This window comes from Periplaneta americana, chromosome 9 (genome assembly GCF_040183065.1).
Source record: "Periplaneta americana isolate PAMFEO1 chromosome 9, P.americana_PAMFEO1_priV1, whole genome shotgun sequence".
Taxonomy (NCBI): Eukaryota; Metazoa; Arthropoda; class Insecta; order Blattodea; family Blattidae; genus Periplaneta; species Periplaneta americana.
Genome location: NC_091125.1, coordinates 176038228 through 176062523, shown reverse-complemented (window position 1 = coordinate 176062523; position 24296 = coordinate 176038228). Strand labels below are relative to the sequence as shown.

Below are 24296 nucleotides of genomic sequence, written 5' to 3'. Positions count from 1 at the left end.
ATGATGGACCTTTATTTGGAAAAATAACAAAAAAGAAAAGTTGGTTTACTCCAAATCATTTCTAATAGCTTCATATCATAATTTTGTTTTTTTACATAATGCAATAGTGTAGTCAGTGTCTCCCCATAAATCGTCATGTCTCCAAAATTCACTATGCATTTTTTAAAAGATTTTGCCGGAGAAAGAAAAAAGCACTGTCACTTTTAATTGCCTTGAATTTCAAAGCTACTTTCGGTATAATTAAATAATTTATCTTGTAATGATGAAATTATACCGAAAGTAGCTTTGAAAATCAAGGCAATTAAAAGTAATAGTGCTTCTTTATTTGTCCCAAAAAATCTTTTTCAAAACGCAAAGGAGATTTTGGAGGTGCAGCGACAAAATGTTTTTCTTATAGAACTCGAGAATTATTTACTTGATTATGAATGATTTTTCAAACTTCCTTAGCTGTTGTGGAAAAGACGTTAAATTTGTCTACAAGAAAATAATTATAGATGTATGACTCCAAAGTGAAATCTCAAGACAAACATTTTAGAAGTGAAAGGTATTTACATGAATCATTAGCAACTCTCACCATTACAAACGCAGCAAAGTAGACTGCTCTTTTTTTCTTCTTTCGAATCTGTACTTTCCTGTAAGTAAAGTCCAAAATCTACACTCGGAAGTCCTCTTGCGTCACAATTTAAAAGTCAGATACAACACAATTACCTATTAAGACTGCTTGTTGTTTTAAAAATACCTTTTCAATATTCAGTTTTCAAGCAAGTCCCAGAATTTCTGTTAGCCAACCAGCAGTGGGTCCCCATTACCACACCTGCTTGCACCCAGTCACGGTGCTTTGCTGGATCAAAACTTAGGTACTATATTACATTAATAAATGTATAACAAGCAAATCAAGCTTTCAGGTATAACTCCCTGTAAAGTTGATTTGAATAATTTCGAGGGAAAAATTGTTCCGCGGCCGGGCATCGAACCAGGGACCTTTGGTTTAACGTACCAACGCTCTACCAAATGAGCTACCCGGGAACTCTACCAGACACTGATGCAATTTTTCCCTCTATATCCACAGACCTCAAAGTGGGCTGACAACCGTCAAGCAACCAACATTGAGTGCACACTAACTCCGTGTGACTTAAATTGTGGTCCCGGGTTCGATGCCCGGCCCCGGAACAATTTTTCCTTCGAAATTATTCAAATCAACTTTACAGGGAGTTATACCTGAAAGCTTGATTTGCATAATACACGTCACTGTTCGTTAACAGAGGTCTGTGGATATAGAGGGAAAAATTGGATCGGTGTCTGGTAGAGTTCCCGGGTAGCTCAGTTGGTACGTTAAACCAAAGGTCCTGGGTTCGATGCCTGGCCCCGGAACAATTTTTCCCTTGAAATTATTAAATGTATAATAAGTTTTCAAAATTAAATATCCACGACTAACCAACTAAGTATGTCAATTCATTTGTCTCCCTTTATCTGCATAGCTGGTGAATGTTTAGCTTATTTCATCATACCCCACTAGATTTCTATGCCTAAGCTTGTATTATGTCCGTTAAATGAAGGAAAAAGAGATGACCAGGTGAAAGCTACATGGTTGGTGAAGTCCTGTTCCCCAAAATTAGCGACGTCAGTCTGCAATAAAGGCATGCATTAGCCCAGCTAAGTAGAAATGCAGTTTATTACATTGTGTTCCACTATAGTTACATATTAAGTGCGTGAACGTTTACACATTTTGAAAACATATGTATGGAAAAAGAAATCATGTATCATGTAGCAGAACAAGGGAAAGTTTCAGACATATATTTCCAGTTCCATGAAGAAAACAATACTGAATTAGATGAATAGGTTTAATGTAGCAGATTTTTGTCAATGATGTGATGTGAACTGAGTATCATACAAGATGGGCAGCAGTTACTGTAACGAGTGTGAGTACAAAATGTTAATATAACATAACTCAGTACGTAAGTTTCAATCTGGCAAAGCAGCTGCCTCTGGTTGGCTCATAGAAACAGGAATGTTCACTGGGATGCACATGAGCCACTACAAATAATACAATAGATCAATAACTATTTTAAGTGAGTTTGTGCATCATATCATCTTTAACCATACGAATTTTCTTTTTCTGGTTTTTTCTCTCCTCCCCACCCCCTTTTGGAGGAGGAGAGCCTGAGGCTGATCCATATTGTATTGTGGGATGATTGTTGAAGACTTAGGACTCGGATTTTTTTTTTTTTTTTATTAACAGGAATTGTATGGTACGTAAGTGTCAGCCTGAAAAGGCTTTTACTTTAACAGAGATGGTTAACAAGCAGGAACATTTATATTTTTAACTGAGGTGACCGATCTTGACGGTAGTTGTTATTTTACACTCTTGTTGCCAGGGCTCTTATCAGAGGATTGGGGTGGTACAGCAAGTCCTTATGAAAGTTTTCTGTAAATCTCCGTGTAATGTAGAATGATTCTATTTCAAGCATGTCTTGTAGTTGTTTATTGGTGGTTCTATAGTCTGCACCAGTGATAGGGATACTTTTCTCTGTATAGCATGAAGACGTCTGATAATTTGGAATTTTGCAGCCATAGGTCATTTGAGATCTTATAACAGAAGTGTAAAGGATTTTTTTCAAGGGAAGTCTGATGTAAGGTGACTTCAACAATGGATATAGATAAATGAATCTGGCTAATGCTTTGTTACGAGTTGCTTCAACATGGTGATGAAATCGAAGTTGTTTATCAAGTGTAATGCTGAGGTATTTTACAGATTGTTTATAGTAGATATCTTCGGAGAAGAGATTGAGGTGATCTGGTATTTTTGGCTTTCTTCTGGTAAAAATGATGGCTTGAGTTTTACTTATATTGACTTTTATTCTCCAGTTTCTTAGCCACATTTCCAATATTTTGAGTTGTTTTTGCATAGTACGTTGTGCGATGTTGATTGAAATAGGACTCGGATTTGTGCAGCTTCCCCAGACAGATGGCATCTGTAGGCGAATCATAGTACCATGTCTACTTGATCTCCCGGTCGATCTAAAACAGGGGTCGTCAGCACAGAGCACGCTGGGGCTAGCCTCTCTTACCCACGGAAAATGCAGCGCACTAGGGTGCACTCCGTAGCTGCTAGCGGGTATGCTCTCTATCTCTGCCTGTTGCACGACAGTGCACACGGGACGGCACCGCGTACACTTTGCACATTTCAGCGAGTGCTGATCTAAAACTATTGATTATATGGAGATGAAATTTTTTTAATTGGCTATTTTACGACGCTTTTTCAACTGCTATGGTTATATACCGTTTGAATGATATGAAGGTGAAAATGTCAGCACCGAAAGTTACCCAGCATTTGCTCTTATTGGGTTGAGGGAAAACCCCAGAAAAAAACATAACCAGGTAACTTGTCAACTCAGCCATGTTACTCCACAAGATGAAATTAATGAAGGCAAAATCAGTCTGAGATCCAACGCTGAAAATTATCCAGCAACCAAGTAGGCTGACTTGTCCCAAGCAGAACTTGAACCCAGGCCAGCTCGTTTCATTGCCAGGCATGCAGTTACTCCACAGCTGCAGACTTCTTCTAGCTTGAGAGAATAAATTTATTTTGTGTGCAATCCTGAAAACAAAAGTTTACCTGCTGTGTATACAAGTAATAGGAATGACAATTCTGTGGCAAGATGTCAAAAGAACTGAATTATTGTATCCAGTGCTTAAAACTAGTAGAAAAAAATAATATGTGCTAGCTTATGACAACTCTTTTATTATTCTATTTTTATGCAACATGAAATACTTTACACTGGTGTCATCTCTTGGTGGATGTAGTACACTTTTGCATGCAAGGCAAGAGCAGACCCTTCAAGACGAACTGTATCAATACTCTGAACGTGATGGAACGCTTCCGTGTTTTTGCACTGCGTCGGATTTACAGAGTCTCATGCTCGACACGGTCCGAGTATCACTCCGACACTACACATTTTACTATAGATAAGCAGATGCACGAATTACAAAGAAGTACGAAGCGCGAGTTCTAATCTTGTTTGTCCTTGCTGAGCTTGAAGTCGATTGGTTTGTCAAAGCCCATCATTTTGGCATAGTGTGCAGGGTCTTCAAAGAGTCGGGGGTCCACAAAAAGAGGCGAACCCTTGATTTGAAATGATGTGAACATTCCTGGCACGTCTGGTACCACCACTTCGCCTGCAGTGAAGCTAATCTGCAGACAGGAGACAAAACGTACACTCGATTTTGCAAATATTGATTTTGGATGGCTTTTAAAGACAGTATATCAAATCTCGTCCACACATCATTCTGGGTAAATGATAACAGTAAGTGTTAAAATTTACACCATTTTACTACAAATTTGGTCTACAGTAAAATATTTTTTTATTCTATTTGCATTTTATTTTTGGTCAAGGGAAAATGCTCGTCTAAAAAAAAAAAAAAAAAAGGCAAGCGTTTTCCTGGACCAAAAATACAGTACATTGCTTATTTCTGTTCTGAATTCTGTTGTTTTTCAAAGCTTTAAGATAATTCAGCCGTGCACTGAAGACAGTAATATGTGAATAGCGAGCCGCTGAGACAAGATAGGAGATGGTCTGATTTGTGTCTTTTATTAAGAATATGAATGTTTTGATTAGTACTAAATGTATCTCTGTTTTTAATATGAAACGTAGTCAGGGAAAGAATTTTAGTCATAAGATGAGATCAATATTTCTAAATTTTGGAAAATCTTTTTATAGGATTGTCCATTTATGCACACTTGTCATATGACTGTCTATCCATGCACGCCTGTCATTATCCTTACAGCTCTATTTTGTAAAACATAAATATGTTTAGCTTCGGGCGCGCTTCCGTACAGGGGCAGCGGCATTTCTCTAAGATTAGAGCCCACTTTAGGTGTGTGTGTGTGTTGTAATCGAAAAAAAAAAATGTCATATAAACATGCGTCTTATTCTAAATATATTTTCTAGCCCCTAATTTTCGATTAATACACGCACACACGTAAGCTGGGCTTTAATCTTAGAGAAATGTCGCTGGCCCTGTACGGAAGCATGACCCCGTCAGAAAAATATTCTCATGAAAATTACCTTTTTCTCTTGAAGGAAAAAATTTAACCTAGTTGCAGAATATTTTCCTGTATCAGAGTTGAAGTGTATATATGTAACGTATTTTTTTGTAACCATATTAAGCAAAAATGGAGTTACAAAGGTAAAGAAACCCACAAAACCGAAAAGTGCTACAAGAAGGGGTGTTTCCAAGTTCGATGCATGTTGAAACAGAATGGGCTGAGCTGCTAGACCGGCCACACTGGACAGCAGAGAAAATATTTTCACTGCTCGGATCTGTGGTGTTAAAATTCCATAATAAATTTCTACATTTTCATTTTTTGTACCATTAACTGCAGTTGCATATTGGCATTTTGTTAGGAGTGTACGTAATTTGTCATGGTAATGAAGATTACAATTCTTTGGCTTGGTGAACTGTCTTCTGCTTTCTGTGGCACTGGCGTAGAATAAACTCCGTACATGGCCCGCACGTAAATATAGTAAATACTGTTTTAATGGGTACATTTTAAACCCAATGTGTCCTGCCATTTTAAAATAAATCTCAACATAAAAGACATAAAATGTCAAACAACAAACTCATGTCTCATACTGATCACTTCCTTTCATTGCAGTGTCACCAATATACGAAAATCGTTATTATGTAAATTGTGTAAACTGATATTTGCTTAATTTATTAAAGTAAATAAACAGTAAATTCGGAAAACGTTAATATAACATGTTCAATTATTGTTCCTATTTTGAAATAAATTGTGAGCTTTCGTTTTGGATACAACAAAGTGGGATATTTATTTGTAATGAGGGATATAACTTTGGTGCACCACCCTGGTAATAGTAGGAAATAGAGGCAGTTGTGTTGGCAAGGTGAGGCTCTGTGGGGAGGACTTAGCGAAAGCTTCCTGTTATTTCATGTTAATGGCTTACCAGTTAACTGTGTGTGAGTAAAATGAACACGGTTGCTTCAAAAAGTAATGTAGAATCAGAATTCCTGGAAATAGATTCCAAAGGAGCATGGCCACTATTATACCAGGTGTGAAAATTGTGTTTGAAATGATATTATTGAACCAGGATTAATTCAAGTTCAAGGACAAAGGGTAATTTTTAAAATATTGGGAGATGAAACTTTTAAAGTGCCTCTGTGTATCACTTCTGTTCTTTTAATATGGAGAATCTTGGTTGTTTCTAACCGTGTGCTAACTTTTGCATGACTATACTTGAACCTGAAATCTTTCCGACATGTTGGCTGCTTAAGATATAGAAGATTTCATGCAAATCTCTACACAGAGCATTGTATGTACTACTTTCAGTAGGCGTATAAAATGTGCAAAAGCTTATGTCGAATACAATTCTAAAGCGTAAGAATCTCGAGACTTTGTCTTCCTGCCACACCTCACGTTTACAGTTAACTTTACATTTAACTATAATATAGCCTAGGATACGGTAAGCCGACACATGCTGTACTGTCATTTCACGATGACCAGACTTTACTTTATTTCATGTTTTCACTTATAATTTAATTCGACTCATTTTGTTCTTTACTTTTTATAAATTATCTCTTCCCGATCGTTGCTTGATGTTATGGGAAAGTAGCCTATTATAAATTTTACCGTAAAATTTGAAACTTTTTCTTTTAATGATGTATTTGTTAATCCTACTCTTTTTAAGTCTTTAATTCTAGTAGCAGGACTGAGCTCAGGGTTGCCAGATAAATGAAACGCAATCGTCGTACCAACTTATGAAAAATGTCGTAATTTAGCATAAAATTGTCGTACATTCATCATTTTACTATTTTATAGATAGTGTGCACAAATATATTTCACATAACACCCAAAAAAGTGGTTCATGGGCCTATAAATGTATATTCATTCATTCATAGTATTCTGTCCAAGGGCAGATCTTTCACTGCAAACCCAGCATTCTCCAGTCCTTCCTATTTCAGTATCCATTTCTTCATCCAATCAAGAATTTTAGTAATTATAGTTGATATCTATAATGGCATTAGCTTTCAAATTACCATTTCTTCAACAATACTCTCATTTTCAGTAAAGAATGCATGATGACGCTTGGTCGGAAACAACATTATTATATTGAAAGCCAGCAGAAACTTTATCTTTGGCCGGAGCAATCAGATTTAATATCAATCATTGCGGCAGCTGATGATTATATCAAATTAATCTACCTGCAGTCGACTCAAATCCGACACTGCTAAAATGTCAGCGCGTCTAGATTTCTTAATCCTAGCGCAGTACTATTTCATTCATAAAAAAATACTTCCATTGCTGAACACACAATGAAGTTAGCAGATCTCTGATCTAGTGTTACTTTGATATAACCGCACCGTACATGAAACCTGGAGCTCAAGACGACGAATTTATGATTTGCATGGCAAGTGTAGTCACCATATTGATTTTCAAAATATCTTTTATCCCTTTATGTGTGTGTGATGAGGGATATTAGTCCATTACATACTGAATGAAGAAAACGGGCAAATAAACTGTTATTTTTTTTTAATTATAGTCCGACATTGTGAATTCCAAAATAATTTTGTCTCTTCAGTAAAATAGTCGTACAAAATTGCGTACGACTTACAGTTCGGTCGTACATCGTACAGTTAGTTGAAACAGTCGTAAGCGTACGACTATAGTCGTACCTATGGCAACCCTGACTGAGCTGCAACTGGAACAATATTTTATTGGCAGTACTGGCGTAGGCTAATACGGATACCTCACTGACAACAATTATCTCAAAAAACTAAGAAGAACAGATTTGTCTATGTTTGTCGAATGCATCATGCTTACGAAAAGGCACTTTTCAGTGCCAATAATTTAATTTGTGTACAAGGTTGGAATTTTGGAGTAAGAGTGAAAGAAACGTATCCATGTTCTGAAATTTATCCTTAAGCGAAGTCCCACAAGTTAACTAATAAGTAAATGCACTGTACAAACTGTTTCCTGGTCATTTAGTCTGAAGACCTGTGCATTTCTTGACCCATGACTTGAGATAAAACGTTGTGTAAGGCAAGACAGGCTACTTTTATGTATTAAACCTGTTACAACAGGGAAATTTCATTCTCAACACTGTAACCTTACTGGATTTATGAGTTGGAAAATTACTTTATTTTTAAATTATTAACGTTTAAAATATAACTGCTTAAGTTAGGCACTATGTGATTTAGGTAATCAAGTGTTGTCACTTGATAATTTAATTATCTGAAAACTGCATTTCTTGTGGGCGACGAGTGTCTGGAGGTTGCTCACTGAAATAAATCACGTTGTATCTGCATTTCCTTGAAAATACATGCCAACTCCTTAGTGAAATACTTCAAAGATATATTTTTATAAGAAATGGCATAGCATACATGCACTGTACTAACTGTATACCAGTTAAACAAGTTCCTCGGTTGTAGATAGTGAATTTCGTGAGATAAGAAGTTGAGTTTGTTTTCTTGGTCTGTGCTCCAGCTTCTATAGCAGAAGATTGTATGTTCGATTTATGATTGGATTGAAAAAATTCTTACTGTTAAGTAAATTGCCCAGTCTTGATTTGAGTTAAATGATAGATTCGGCACACGAGTGACAGTGAAGGATCATACAGGCGTGTCTTTCGAAATAGGATGAATACTAAGTACTGTACGTATAATATTTAGTTCAAAGAGAGTTCATCTGTAAATGCCATTGCTGTAGATATCATATAATAAAGAACTGAAAGAGGAGGGAACAGATGCTACTTGGTGAAGATTCTTTTGTGAATACTGAATCGACGTTTATATTCTAAGATGAGAAAAGAGCAGTTTGGTTTCAGGAAGGGAAGAGAGATGCAATTGGACTGCTATGAAGATACCTAGAGAAGAATAAAGAAGTGTATGTAGGATTTAGAAAAGGCGTTTGGCAGAGTGGATTGCAATAAACTAATGGGGATCCTAAAGAAAATTGGTGTGAATTGGAAAGAGAGAAGGCTATTCAGAAGGAAGTGAAATAGGGAGAGGAGTACGTCAAGGATGCCCTTTATCGCCTACACTGTTTAACTTTTACTTGGAAGGTTTAGTGAACTGTTTTCAGAACATGGGAGAAGTGATAGTAGGAGGAAGAAGAATAAAGTGCATAAGATTTGCTGATGGTACGGCATTGTTAGCAGAAGAGGAGATGATACTAAGAGATATGCTACTGGAGCTAAATGACTGCTGTGAGCAGTATGGGATGAAGATAAATGCAAACAAGACGAAGACCATGGTCAGAGGAAGAAACATAGAGAGCTTCAAATACTTGGGGTGTACTATAAGCAGTAACATGAGCTGCTGCCAGGAAGTCAAAAGGAGGATAACAATGACAAAGGAAGCTTTTAATAGAAAAATGAGGATCTTCTGTGGACCTCTGGAAAAATAAGTAAGGAAGAGACTATAGAAGTGCTTTGTATGGAGTGTGGCATTATATGAGGCAGAAACATGGACATTACGACGACATGAAGAGAAGCGAATAAAAGCATTTGAAATGTGGGTATGGAGAAGGATGGAGCGTGTGAAGTGGACAGACAGAATAAGAAATCAAGCTATGTTGGAAAGAGTGGATGAAGAAAGAATGATACTGAAACTGATCAGGAAGAGAAAAAGAAATTGGTTGGGTCACTGGCTGAGAGAAACTACCTGTTGAAAGATGCAGTGGAAGGAATGGTGAATGGGAGAAGAGTTCGGGGCAGAAGAAGATATCAGATGATAGACAACATTAAGAAATATGGATCATATGTGGAGGCTAAGAGGAAGGCAGAAAATAGGAAAGATTGGAGAATGCTGGGTTTGCAGTGAAAGACCTGCCCCTGGGCAGAACAGTATGAATGAAAGTACAGTTTCCATGATGGAACTGATAAAGTGACAGTTCCTTACTTTCTCCCATTATGTTAAGAAGAATGTTTCCCAGCAAATCAAGATTTCAGGTATAACTCCCTGTAAAGTTGATTTGAATAATTTCGAGGGAAAAATTGTTCCGGAGTCGGGTATCGAACCCGGGACCTTTGGTTTAACGTACCAACACTCTACCACTGAGCTACTCGGAAACTCTAACCGACACCGATCCAATTTTTCCCTCTATATCCACAGACCTCAAAGTGGGCTGACAACCGTCAAGCAACCAACTTCGAGTGCACACTAACTCCGTGTGACTTAAATTGTGGTTTTCTGTTAACGAACAGTGACGTGTATTATGCAAATCAAGATTTCAGGTATAACTCCCTGTAAAGTTGATTTGAATAATTTCGAGGGAAAAATTGTTCCGGAGTCGGGTATCGAACCCGGGACCTTTGGTTTAACGTACCAACGCTCTACCACTGAGCTACTCGGGAACTCTAACCGACACCGATCCAATTTTTCCCTCTATATCCACAGACCTCAAAGTGGGCTGACAACCGTCAAGCAACCAACTTCGAGTGCACACTAACTCCGTGTGACTTAAATTGTGGTTTTCTGTTAACGAACAGTGACGTGTATTATGCAAATCAAGATTTCAAGTATAACTCCCTGTAAAGTTGATTTGGTAGAGCGTTGGTACGTATCTTCCTCTCCATTTTGGCGAGCGGAAAACACGGCTCTCCTGCTTGGAAGGAGCGCTGTTTGTGCAGGTATGGTCTAGAAAGTTCTTGGAAGTGAATCTTCATAAAATGAGAGCCTCAGCATCTGGAATAAGTTCTACTAATTACATACAGAGGAGTGCGTGTATTTGAAGTAAGTGGTCTGAGAATGAGTGCGAGACTTCATCAGCACATTGCCTGTGTTCCAAAATGTACCAGAAGGGATTCAGAGACGTAAAATCTCCATATTATACATTAAAAGACTGCAAAAGGCAACCAGATATCATCAATGCTTTGTTATCTCAAGCATGAAGGAATTTTTCACTCAAGGAATATTTAAATGAAAGGACGAAATAAAGACACAGTACCTGTGCCAATTGTGACAAACTTTAAATGCGACTGTTGCTAGCTCCAGAGGATGAAACGGTCATAATGAAAGATGATCTGAAGAGTACATCAAGAAGACGCTGACAAAGCATATCTGCAGCAATGCCTCCCAACACCAAATCTTGATGTGAAAGGGAATTATGGACATATAATTTGAAAATTCACATGTCATCCTTACTGGCACGAAACTATATCCTGAATTGCCTCATCTTTATACAAATGAAAATGCCGATACATCAGAGAGCAAACATGCTGGCACTTGTGGCAATGGAAAACAATAGAATAAAGCAGATTAACCACAACTTTCTGGTTTCGGATCACACTCATATCTCATACTACTCGACCACTCAATATGTTCTAAATATACTACCATCATGACTGATATCAGCTAATTAGAAAATCTGGAAAGAATACACCATTCAAATTGACAGATGCAGTGGTCAGATGCCTATGATTTTCAGTGACGTGCAGTCCACCCAAGCAACCCAAGCACGGCTTGGGCAGCACTGATTGATTATAAGAATCACGATATCTACGTAAATCCATGATTAAACTTTGTTTATTTAATCATAAAGTCCTGAAACGTTTCTAAATACGTTTTGTTACTTGTAAGTCGCGTGATGGGGCATATACAATGCACATACTGCGGTCCAGAGCTGGCAGCAGCATGCCAGCAGTGCTGAATGTAGGTTAGCATGGAAGTTGCCATGACAACCCACGTCATCATAACTTCTAACCAATGAAGGACGCCTCACGAGACTGTAGTAGATGCATATACCCCAAGCAGCCGATAGCATGCCTGGGCTGGCTGTGTGCGCAAATTTGAATGAGTGTAAAACGTGCTGTTTCTCTGGCATTTGTTTGTACTGGTACTTTGTGTACATGTATATAAGTGCAATAAAAAGTTTTGATTATGTCTGGTGATAATAATAATTTAATTCAGCAACAAAACCTAAATACAGTAATTTAATGATGTTGCTATTGCACATATTCGTGCTTTTAATGCACTCGCGACTTTTGGAACTGTGCATATTGAAACTGAGCAAAGTGACTAAACACAAAGTATTATTCTACATAATGAAAAGGTAACACGCAATAGACACATTCTGAAAAGGCTTATAAACGCCGTTTACTTGCAGAACTGGAACTTTCATTTAGAGGAAACGGTGAGTCGAAAATATCCAACAACCGCGGTAATTATTTAGAACTTCTGGACTACACCGCCCAGTATGATCATCTTCTAAAGAAGCACTTGGAGACATCTACAGTATTCAAAGGTTATCAAATCGTATTCAAAATGATTTAATTGAATCTGTTACCTGTGCAGTTAATAAGGAAATTAAGCAGCAGTTACAGAAATCTGATTTTTTTTTGCCATATTAGCTGATGAGACAACTGATGTCTCGAATAAATCACAATTTTCTCTCGTTTATCGATATACGATTGAAGGAAGGGTGGTAGAGCGGTTTGTGTGCCTCTGTAATGTCAGGACAAAACAGCGGCAGCACATTCTGATCTTACTTTTAAGAGATATTCAAGACTTTTCAAACTGCAGCATAAGAAACTTGTCGCACAGAAGGAAGTGCAGTGATGGCCTCTTCATTTCATGGTGTCAAGCTAATATTAAGGCGTCTTTTCCACAAGCTCTCTTTGTTCACTGTTTGAATTTAGCACTGTCCCAAAGTGCTTCAAGTATACCTGAATGCCGTATATTTTGTGCTACTCTTTCTGGGTTTGCAGCGTTTTTCTCCAAATCATCAAAGCGCACAACATTTCTTGATGAATTTCTGGGTCGACTATTATTACCACATGTTTCGCCAACAAGATGGAGTAGCTCGTCACGACTTACCAATACTTAGAGTATCTTTTATAATAGTATTTTTAATGTTAGGCAGTAGTTGCAGTAGGCCTAATCGTATAGATTTTGTAAAAAAAAAAATGGTATCAAATACCAACGTATTTTTATAATTAGTAATGTTATAAGTATTTGAATCAAATATAAATAGTAAGAAGGAAAGGAAAACTTGACTATGCGGCTGCTTGGGTAATTGTTGGGCCACCGCACGTCACTGATGATTTTGCAGCCTTGCTCTAGGCAGAAAAGAAAAATATTCTGATGGTGAAACATTTGTGTGGAAAGAGGTCCATCGATTTCATTATGAACATGGCAGGAACTGCTTGGTAAAGTATAAAAGCAATCTGAACGAACAGGAAGTCCGCTATAAATGCATCGAGCCCATGAGATGAAGATTTTTCCTTACATCCCCAAGATATTTTGGTGATTACAAAACAGAAGGTTTAACGGATATTCTTTCAGATGTAGATGAAACAGGAGACTTTTAAAAGCTGTCATGTTGGCATTGTTCATATGTCCCACTTTCTTATTACATTGTTGTAATATTCTTAATCACTGTTCATTCCGACAATGAAAATTAACTAATGTTTTTATGTAAAAACTTCACAACTATCTAATAATATATTTTCAATAATTGTTAAATTTCATTGTTACTGGTGTGTTGTAATTTTATTTATACTTATATTATTGTTGTTGTATTCAGTAAATTGAATTAATTTAAATATTGATCTCTTTTTACCCTATATTGCTAATTTTCTTAATATAATGATTGAACGAAATGGATTAAGTTATAGTTCCATTGTGCTAAAGGGGTTGTATTAGTGATTACATAATAATAATAATAATAATAATAATAATAATAATAATAAACTGCTTTGCACAATTTCATGAATAACTATTATAAGCCTAATAAATATATTTTTCGACATTTACTGCCACCTTTCGCTTTCATATATTTAAATTTTGATTTATGAGAGATATACAAACTTTGTTTCTGCTCTCCTGAAAACTGAGTGACATTGACTTAACCTCCTTTACAAGAGCACAAGTGTATAAAATAGTTTGGAGCTCTACCAGATTATCACAACAGGCATTTTCAATTTTATTTTATGGCATTAGTGGTCTTTATACTCTTTGATCTTGAAAAGTTTCAGCTTCCAAAGAGGAGATTTTTTTTTTTCATTTTATTACATGTGTGACAAAAATTACCTGCACTAATCGAGTAATTTGTCTTTAAGGACATATTTATGTTCTTCTTGATAACTGAAACCCTTCAATCAAATTTTATGTTATTAAACCATCTATTTTAAGAAGGGCTGTATATTAGTGTTTGGTTTTTGTACTTCTTGCATAGTGACAATTATAATTTGTTATAAACATGAATTACTCTAATGTAAGTGTAGAATATTGTACAAGATACACAATTACTTTATAACTTCAACAGTATACATAAATCATCTCCCATCATTTAACAGATTCCACTTTTTAGATTTAGCTAATCACAGTAACTAGAAATTTGAAACTTCTGGTGTCAAACCCAAACCCAATAAGTTATATTCCAAAGGGATGAAGCACACTATCACAATCTTGTAAATTATTTATGATGAAAACAGAAATTGCATCCTGTTGTTAAGAATTTTTGAGCTCTCACTTTTCGACTGTGAGACAACTTCAGTATAAATTTTTCTACTTACGATTGCCCCGTTATGAAAGTACGAAAAGAACATTGTTGAAGTAATTGCCATTTTCATTTTCCTCATTAATTTAGCTTTAAAATGATATACAACAGAATAACATTATAACAATTATTGTGAGTCACTTAGCATGGAGTGACCCATTGTCTTATGTGTGGGCTCAAGTGTGGAACCTTACTGTGTTGTGCTATCACAGCCCAGTTATCTTATTCACCCTAGCAATGTCTTTGTCCACTAGAAATTCCACTTGGAACTGTATCTGATGCACCAGGCATTTGATTGTATTCTTCTATTTACATAGCCTATTTTTCCATTTAGAAATGTTGACAGTCATAATTTTTCTATTTTGGTGGAATTTTATTGATTTGGGGATAAAGATGTATGAAAAAGAAACACTACATCTGAAAGCCAGTTTCTCTGTTTTGCAGCATATACGAAATGAATGTCTCAACTACGATTACACATTCTCGGAAGCTAGAAAATCTCAGAACAAGAATCTGAACAGGTATCGCGATGTCAGTCCCTATGACCACAGTCGTGTGGTTCTCTCGAAGGGGCCTTGTGACTACATCAATGCAAATCTTGTTACGGTAAGTTGACTCCATGGAGGAATTTTATTTTCTTCTGTATTGTAGATAGGAACAGTAGTTAACAAATTGTTGCTAACATTTTGCTTAATGGTCTAGTGGTCAGTATATTTGTGCCTGTGTGCAAATGTCGCTGTTTAGAAGTTAGTAGTAGAAAATCATTGTGCATCTTCCCTTGGATGATTAATCCAGTCGCATCATTTGATGAGCTGTGGTCACGCGAGATTTACCACACCAAAATATCTTAATAAGACATCTTAATCAATAAGCACATACTTCTGGCGTAATTTCTGATAAATTTTGCATAAAAAATCTTGCGTAGTTATTTTTTTAATCAATATTTTTACGTCACACTGCAAACTGGACATTAAATGCGAGTGCAGGGAATTCAAATATTAGTAGGAACAGTTTGGTAGGAACAATTACAGTTAAAATCAGCAACTTTGATTGTTAACGAAAGTTATGGGATTATTAGATCAGTACTGAAGCCAGGAGGATTTTTTTTAAATACAGGAAATGTGAGAGAGTTGATCACACTATACCTGTTTTTATCGAAAGGTGGGACATGACAGTTAAGCGGCCATACTTGAAACTACAGTGCTACGTTGTCAATTTGGGCACCACATGATCAGCTGATGCGAGCTACTAGCAGACACCTGACGTTAAAACATTCATAAATATTTGACAAGAAGGTATGAAACAATACAAAAATCGACAGACAATGAAAAATGGAACGTATTAATACCTGACATTGTGTGCACGACAAATGGCACCAAGAGAGCTATTAAGCACTCACCATGTGGGTAACTGTAACTTTGGCAAATCACCTGCTGAGCTATTCCATCTCAAATCGACCGAAATATAGAGAAAATTGACCTTACAATTTCTAAATACAATGAAACTTTTTTTGTACGTAGAGAACTGTGATACAATGCTTTGTGCAAAGTTTGAGGCATCAGAACTTCATAATGTTTAAATTAAAAATATTTAAATTTATCGTATTTTCATAAAATTAGCAACTTTAAACTGTTGTGGCTCCGAAAGCCTTTCACCCAATGATCAAAATCATGGTTTATTTTGATGCTGAGAAATTAAAGTTTATATTGACATATAAACAGCTTTTCGGTACTTTTTATGGAAATGGAGAAATTTAGATTTTTCCTCATTAAGACGCCTTTGCCTAGGAAAAAATATTTTTTACTGATAGTATGTTGATAAAGTATTGAAAATATCAGATAAAGAAAATAAATAGTACGCGCGTGAACTAACCAGCTGACTGTGAGGCGGGAGCTAGCCGAGACAAGCAAGACCAGGAGACAAACACGTGATGTTTCATCTAGTAGCACATAGCTGGGCTAGCTTTATCACAGGTTTTCATAAACACAGGAGTAAAATGACGGCCAACGCTCGCTTATCTTCAGCTCTCGGCCAGTGCGTGCAGTACTGCGCCGTTCAAGTCTAGACGTGTGAAAATAATCTATTTAATACCCTCGAAACTTATTGCCGAGCCACTAAGCAAACAATGCCGAATCCCTCTTAATAATGCAAGGTATTTTCTCAGTATTTTTTTACATTTTTACAAATTGCAAAAAGCCTAAAAGTAAGTAAAATCAGATTGTCTCTCTGTATACAATAAAAATGAGGATTACTTCTTAACATAACCTACCAAATGTCAGCTTCAAAATGAGCTCCCGTTCAATTTTCTGCAGTAAATGGTTCCAGAGTTCTGAGTGCTGAAAGAGGCTTGTTTTTATAAAATACGCTAAATTTGTCGCTTAATAATACGAAAACCGTTTGACTTTCGATAGTATATTTTTGAAAATGCACTCCCCTCAACACTTTGTATAAATAGGGAAAAAATTAGAGTATAAAAAATGCGAGGTTTTTTACTGATCGATTTCATATGGAATAGCCCTGCTGTTACCATAGCAATAGGCCTGCAGCGCTATGTGATACTCGCTTGTTTTTCCGATCGCAGTGCTAATGTCATGTCCCATCTTTAGAAAGAACAGATATAGAGCACTGTCTACTCATTTGTTCCATAATGTTTTATTGAAACATCAGTTTCGCAGCCATATAGTTAGTGTGGAGATGTAACAATGTGCCTGTCAGAGCAGTATTTCTCTCTGGTTGGTTGTACCCTATAACATGAAACATCTGTGAATCGCCTGAAATATTTCAGTGCCTACATGCATTTATATTATAGCTAATGAATTGAAATTTCAGTGCTGTTCAACAAGAGTGTGTTGTGATGTGATGCAGATGGAGCGAGCACACAGGCAGTATATCCTGACGCAGGGGCCTCTGCCCCACACAGCGGGCCATTTCTGGCTAATGGTGTGGGAGCAGAACTGCAAGGCAGTGCTGATGCTAAACCGCATCATCGAGAAGAACCAGGTCAAGTGCCACCAGTACTGGCCCCTGGACAGTGGCAGCGACCTGGAACTGCCCGATGTGGGGCTCAAGGTGCAGCTGGTGTCGGAGAGCGAGGCCCCCTACTACACCACCAGGACTCTCAGGTCAGTGTGGCAGAGACTGCAAAGTAATGGGACACTGATCAATACTGTAGATTAGCAAAAGAACTCCCTTGCCCAATCATACAGAATTCAGTACTAAAAATAGAAATTTACTATAATTTTAAAATAATGTAAACACAATGACGGCATTAGCTGTTAAAGCAGAATTTGCAAAACTACATTGCTCATAACACAAAATATAAAATTACGTTAGCCTGTTAACAATCTTATTGGGCATATATTTTCTGGTGAATGAATTTTCATAAGTCTCTTAAGGCCCACTCTCACTTAGCGGAATTGAACTGAATCAAATCAAAACGAAAAGTTTGCTGGAAATTAGAAAAAATGGCTCAACAGATTTTAATGAATGACCCCTCATGTTGAATATATATATATATATATATATATATATATATATATATTATTTTAATGTACCGAAGTACATATGATATTTCCATGCAGATATTCTGCGTCATCAAACGATGAAAGAGTAATGGAACAGAGAAAAATTCTCTCCGGCGCTGGGATTTGAACCCGGGTTTTCAGCTCTACTTGCTGATGCTTTATCCACTAAGCCACACCAGATACCACCCCGGCGTCGGACAGAATTGTCTCAGTTTAAGTTCAACTCTTGGGTTCCCTCTAGTGGCGCCCTCTGCACTACGTCATAGATGTCTATGAACGTAGGACCGAAATCCACACATGTGCTGAGGTGCATTCGTTGTGAGTGACTAGTTGGCCGGGATCCGACGGAATAAGCGCCGTCTTAAATCATAAAGTGATTTACGCATATCATATATATTATTTTAATGTACCGAAGTACATATGATATTTCCATGCAGATATTCTGCGTCATCATACGATGAAAGAGTAATGGAACGGAGAAAAATTTTCTCCGGCACCTCAGCACATGTGTGGACTTCAGTCCTACGTTTATAGACATCTATGATGTAGTGCAGAGGGCGGCCACTAGAAGGAACCCAAAAGTTGGAACTTAAACTGAGACGATTCTGTCCGAAACCAGGATGGGTATCCAGTGTGGCTTAGTGGATAAAGCATCAGCATGTAGAGCTGAAAACCCGGGTTCAAATCCCGGTGCCGGAGAGAATTTTTCTCCGTTCCATTACTCTTTTATCACCTCATGTTGAAGCTTGGCATCCAAGGATGTGCGGAAAAATAGTAGTGTTTCAATGAAATACCTATTTTCCTATTTTCCAAAATCCACCTGTCTTCAGTTTTGAGAACTAATAGCTTTTCGGAATAAAACAAAACACTAAAAATCAACATTATCGTGGAAGCCATGACTCTAGGATAGCCAACAGATTCTCTGACATCATAATGCCAATAGGTCGATCTTCCTTTGTGTAATTTTCTGAGAATGTCTCTATATACTTACTGGCTTTTAAGGAACCCGGAGGTTCATTGCTGCCTTCACATAAGCCCGCCATTGGTCCCTATCACAAGATTAATCCATTCTCTATCATCATATCCCACCTCCCTCAAATCCATTTTAATATTATCTTCCTATCTACGTCTCAGCCTCCCTAAAGGTCTTTTTCCCTCCGGCCTCCCAACTAACAGAATGTCTCTATATTGGTTACTAAAAACTTCAAAACTTCTTACAAAGGTTATATTATCATGAATTTACAGATCTTATTCTTTGTTGTGTAATTTTCTTATTACAGCTGTATATAGGTTATTAAAAACTACAAAACTCAAGAATGTTTGTTGACATTATCTCCATTAAAAATGAAATGTACTATTGCAGGTAATTCCATGGTGTGAATATTTGTCACTAATGATGCTCTTTAATACTATTAATGATATTAAAGTTAAAACTTTTGGGGTTATGTAAGTAAACTTAGAGGATATCTTACATTAGATCATAATTTCTATAATTTTCTGAGTAACTGCTATACATGTATGTTAGTAAAAACTACATAAGACATAAATATTATTAAAAATGAAATACTTTTATAGTTATACGTTGCTTTCAATGTTATATCTTTTGTGCAGTAGGTTTCATTATTATGGAAGCAAATAACTATCAAAATATCTGGTATTCTGCCTGAAAAATAAATCTGAAAAATCTTTATTTAAACTTTTAATGAACTTGCTTCACAAGCCACTAGCTTTATTTAATTTAGATGTTTAGCTTACTTAGGCCTATCCACAAGACTTTAAAACTTTGAAAGGTTAGATATTGACACTCAAACTTCAGTTTCTGTATCCACATATGTGGTAAAATATGCCTTTACTGCACTGTATGGTAGTCCATGTTTCAATGTTCAAGGCCTTCTGCCTAATATTAGACATTTCGCATTACAGTGTGCTACCAAACTAAGATGTTACTGAAGTGTGGCCGTCCTGATCGAATTATTACACCTAAAAGTATGTATAGGATGCCAAGTGAGTGTATAACATTGCAGCTGTTCACTACTGTGGAGTAAGTTAGTATGCCTGACTGTGAAATAAGCAGGCCCGGGTTCAAATCTTGGTTGGGACAAGTTACCAGGTTGACGTTTTTCCATGGTTTTCCCTCAACCCATTAAGAACAAATGCTGGATAACTCGACACAACCTGGACTCATCTTGCTTACATGATCACTCAGACACTACATAACCAGAGCAGTTGATAAAACGTCGTGAAATAACCAACTAAGGAAAAAAATTGAAGCTTGAGCTAGTGGAAATGGATTTCTTGTGATTGTCATAGTAACTTTGAAGGCCTCTGCTTGTTACAGACTGACAGAGACTGAGAGCGGCAACAGTCGTGACATAATTCACTTCCACTACACAACGTGGCCCGACTTCGGCGTTCCAGAGAGCCCAACAGCATTCCTCAACTTCCTCATGGTGGTGCGGGAGAGTGGGGCACTGGACCAGAACGTGGGACCTCCTGTCGTGCATTGTTCAGCCGGCATTGGGCGTTCAGGCACATTCTGTTTAGTTGATTCGTGTCTAGTGCTGGTAAGTGTGTTTTGTTTAATGGAGACAGTTCTGGTTTGGAGGAGGCACAAGGAAGTGGGGCAGAGCATTGTTCACAAAACAATAATTTTGCCTGGAACCCTTTCATTCTTTTACGTCCCCCTGATGTCTTTACTCTCCTGAAGGAAGCCATGTCGACGATTATTATCACACTCATTCGAAATGTTGACTAGTAACACTTGTGCCTCTGTAATTTCCGGGGTTTTCAAATCTCCTTTTTTTACCTTACTTACAAATAGCTTTTAAGGAACCCGGAGGTTCATTGCTGCCCTCACATAAGCCCGCCATTGGTCCCTATCCTGAGCAAGATTAATCCATTCTCTATCATCATATCCCACCTCCATCGAATCCATTTTAATATCCTCCCATCTATGTCTCGGCTTCCCCAAAGGTCTTTTTTCCCTCCGGCCTTCCAACTACACTCTATATGCATTTCTGGATTCGCCCGTATGTGCTACATGCCCTGTCCATCTCAGACGCCTGGATTTTGTCATATTTTGTGGCTGTAAATATTTCTGTAATGCAATGACTGATCTAGCATAACATATTGCCTGAACACCTAGAGGTTGCAGTTCAATTAATTTTGATCTCCAAACAGTCATATGCTCCTGGAAAATCAATGAATATTGCTAAGGAGTCTTCTTTTCTCTTTAATATCTTGACTAAATTTTAAATCTGTTCATTGTCTAAAGCCAGCCTGACTAGAGGGAAGTTACTAGATTCCAAGAACCAATTTAATCTATGAAATCTCTTTGCTGCTGCCACATTACCAAGCAATAACTGGGAAAAGTATTAGCTGGTTTATTGCTTTTCAGAATTGGTATAATAACAGCTTTTCCCAGGCAGCAGGTATTGTATTCCAGGGGAGATTATAAAGGGAAAGTAGTCTTAATTTTGCTTGTTTACTAAGATTTTTAAAGAAATTCAGCATTTATACAGTATGGACTTGGAATTTTTCTTCTATAGAATTGTTATTGCAGAATCTCCTGTATTTTTAATGGAGATATGGGTGAAGATCATCTTCGCTATTCAACTTTTACTCGGTATTCCAGTCTTCTTCCTAAATATTGGAGTACAAGACACTAATACCAACCAACCAACCAACATTTTACAACAGAAGTTTGCATCTTGAGTAGTGAGTGCAGTAAACTCTGTGCTCTGCCCAGCAGTGACAAGTTGTACCTGTGGAAGTCTCTTCCTTCATGAGGATCTGAGTCTGATTCTGTGCTGTTTGCAGATTGAGGAGAGTGGGCTGGAATCCGTGAATGTGAGAGAAGTACTGTTGGAGATGCGCAGATACCGCATGGGCCTAATTCAGACCCCAGACCAACTGCGCTTCTCATACTGGGCGATCATCGAGGGATCCAACAAGTATATAAATGGAAGCAACATCCTCAGGGTGAGTACTGACGTTCAAAGCAGTGGCGGCTGGTTGGCCAGGCCTCAGTCACTTGGCTTCCTTAAACTCAAATTTTGTATCACATAAATTAGTTTTTTATTTTTCAGTCGGATCACTTATCATGTTATGATGGCAGAAATGGATTCTGTTACATCAAGATACAATGTTAATATATGTCACGAATATTTTCGACTTATTTTCAAGTCATCTTCAGGTGATAGTTTTCTAACAAACAAACATTTGAACTAGGTGAAGATATTATTTAAACACATTTGTAAAACACTAGTAAATAGTCTGACCATGCATACTTTACATAAAATGGTTGAATGGCGTACATAGTCTTAAAATTAAATTGACATACAGATAGAAAGCCTTCCAGTGAACATAATTATAATACAATATATTGGGAGGCATGCAGTGTGCCTGAATTATGAATTAAAAACATTTAAAATTATTATATATAAAACTTAAGACTAGGCTTGTTCTTTATGACGTTCAATGTATTGGAAGACTGTATGAAGTGGATGTAAAAGAAAATCTCATCTCCACTTCATACAGTGGCATACAGTGAGTGCTGTAGATTCTGTCCTATAATATGAAGTACATTGTACGTAGGTGATTTCGGGCAGAGTGAGTAGACATGCTACACATTTGGAGAATCGCAATGTGTATGTTCATGATCGTTATTTTAATCTCAGACTCCATTTAGAATGAGTCCTATAGTCGTACATCATCTGAATTTACGATTATTTTTTGAGGGAAAAGATTGCTCATAAAGTATTTGAAAGTCTTTGCTTGGATGTGATGTCACAGCATTAACAGAAAAATAAGTCACAGTAATCCGTGTTTCCTCAATTGAACTAATGAAGAGTGAAGTTGAAGCAATGGAGTGAGGATTTAAAATAATCGAGGAAACCCTGATCTTCAGAAAGTCTAGGCATACATTACTGAGCTGCCTTCATGTAATCTGCATATGCTTACTGCAGCATACGGCATTACAGTGTTAATCATTCCATATGTAAGGCGAGTCTTGATATAATTTTATTATCCAAACCCAGAAAGCTATGCTGAATCAATTAGGTGGCATGTAATGTCGGTAAAAGGGATAGGATCGAAGGACAAGAGCTTGGTGACGATCAGAACCAGATTCATTTGATAAGAAAAGTGGGCGAGTGTAATTAATATAGTATGTAATCTTGCTGTTGCAATGCTCTTTTATCTTTTGAAAATTCACTGGCACTGAATTGTTCTGCTACTTCGTTTCAGCAGAGTGATGCGTCTGACAACACGATCGAGTTGAGTGCCATCACACCTAACCATTCACAGCCAACCGAGGAGCAGCCCCCCCAGCCACCACCACGAGGTGCCTCCCTCTCCAGGCCCCAGGTTGCGAACAATCATGGTGAGTGATTGATATCCAGCCTAAAATTGGTATGATAATAATAATCATAATCATTTATTACATCACTGATCATATACATGATATGGGACATGTCATATGTACAAACTAATAATTAATTACATAATATACATAAAAGTAATAACTATAATTAAATGCAACACAGATACAAATATAAAAAGCTTGGAACTTGATTGAAGAAAGCACAGGTCCGTCGATTTCGGCTATAAGTCCTGTTTGCAGTATTTCTTGAAGTCAGGAGTCAATTTCAACCATCGCGTCTTTCATGAGAAGACATCCTTCTCATAGTCAGGATCTGGAAAAGAGGAAGTAAAGTTTTTTGAAGTAAGGCGTTCTTTCTATTCAGTTATGACAATTTTCAATAAATTCATTCATACTGTAAAAGCAGTTTTTGATTAAAATTTTATAAAGAGCTTTATTAAATTTCTGATGTGCAGATATTTCTTTAAGATAATTTGGTAGGCTATTGTACATAAGAACACCAGCATGAATGAAACTGTTTTTATATAGAGTTGTGTTAAAACTTTCAATAAAAATATTATCTCTATTTCTTGTGTTGTGCTGGTGTGTGTCTGAATTTGTAGGAAAGCTATGCAAATTATAGTTGATAAAATGTAAGGTTTCATAAATATAAATACAGGGTAATGGCAAGATATGTAATTTTTTTAAGAATGATCTGCAGCTGGTAGTTTGAGACACTTGAACTATGGCTCTAATAGCTCTCTTTTGTAGTTTAAATATTTGGATTGCATTGGGTGAATTACCCCAAAAGATTATACCATACGTTAGGATAGAGTGAAAGCATGCAAAGTGCAATGTGTGAGCAGATTCAATAGATGATGCTCTTATTAGT

General features: G+C 37.0%; 2 protein-coding genes across 7 annotated transcripts in view; one reads left to right on the top strand and one right to left on the bottom strand.

The window, feature by feature from the left end:
* Positions 1 to 3707: 3707 nt before the first annotated feature.
* On the bottom strand, positions 3708 to 5673 carry LOC138706773 (transmembrane protein 70 homolog, mitochondrial). Its single transcript, XM_069836446.1, has 2 exons — positions 5067 to 5673; positions 3708 to 4192 (listed from the first exon to the last, which is right to left on the bottom strand). Exons 1-2 carry the CDS (start codon positions 5571 to 5573, stop codon positions 4010 to 4012), a joined length of 690 nt encoding a protein of 229 aa, XP_069692547.1. The 5' UTR covers positions 5574 to 5673; the 3' UTR covers positions 3708 to 4009.
* A 224-nt stretch (positions 5674 to 5897) lies between these two features.
* Positions 5898 to 24296, top strand: part of LOC138706771 (tyrosine-protein phosphatase non-receptor type 2-like) — a 41020-nt gene continuing 22621 nt past the window's right edge. For 2 of the 6 annotated variants that reach the window (XM_069836440.1, XM_069836435.1), the window contains exons 1-6: positions 5899 to 6072; positions 14963 to 15124; positions 17348 to 17640; positions 20381 to 20606; positions 21862 to 22023; positions 23290 to 23425. In XM_069836440.1, coding sequence (XP_069692541.1) covers positions 5989 to 6072; positions 14963 to 15124; positions 17348 to 17640; positions 20381 to 20606; positions 21862 to 22023; positions 23290 to 23425 — 1063 coding nt within the window. In that variant the 5' untranslated portion in view covers positions 5899 to 5988. Of the gene's footprint in view, positions 6137 to 14962; positions 15125 to 17347; positions 17641 to 20380; positions 20607 to 21861; positions 22024 to 23289; positions 23426 to 24296 lie in introns of all 6 variants that reach the window. The other 4 variants (XM_069836442.1, XM_069836439.1, XM_069836436.1 and 1 more) reach the window with 4 other exon arrangements.

What these genes read in the sequence shown, in the direction of transcription:
- LOC138706773 (XM_069836446.1), bottom strand. Translation starts at nt 5,573, where the DNA reads ATGGCAGGACACATTGGGTTTAAAATGTACCCATTAAAACAGTATTTA. An exon ending in TTTTCCTTCAAGAGAAAAAG is followed by an intron (nt 4,193 to 5,066) that starts GTAATTTTCATG and finishes TCCTGTCTGCAG; the next exon opens with ATTAGCTTCACTGCAGGCGA.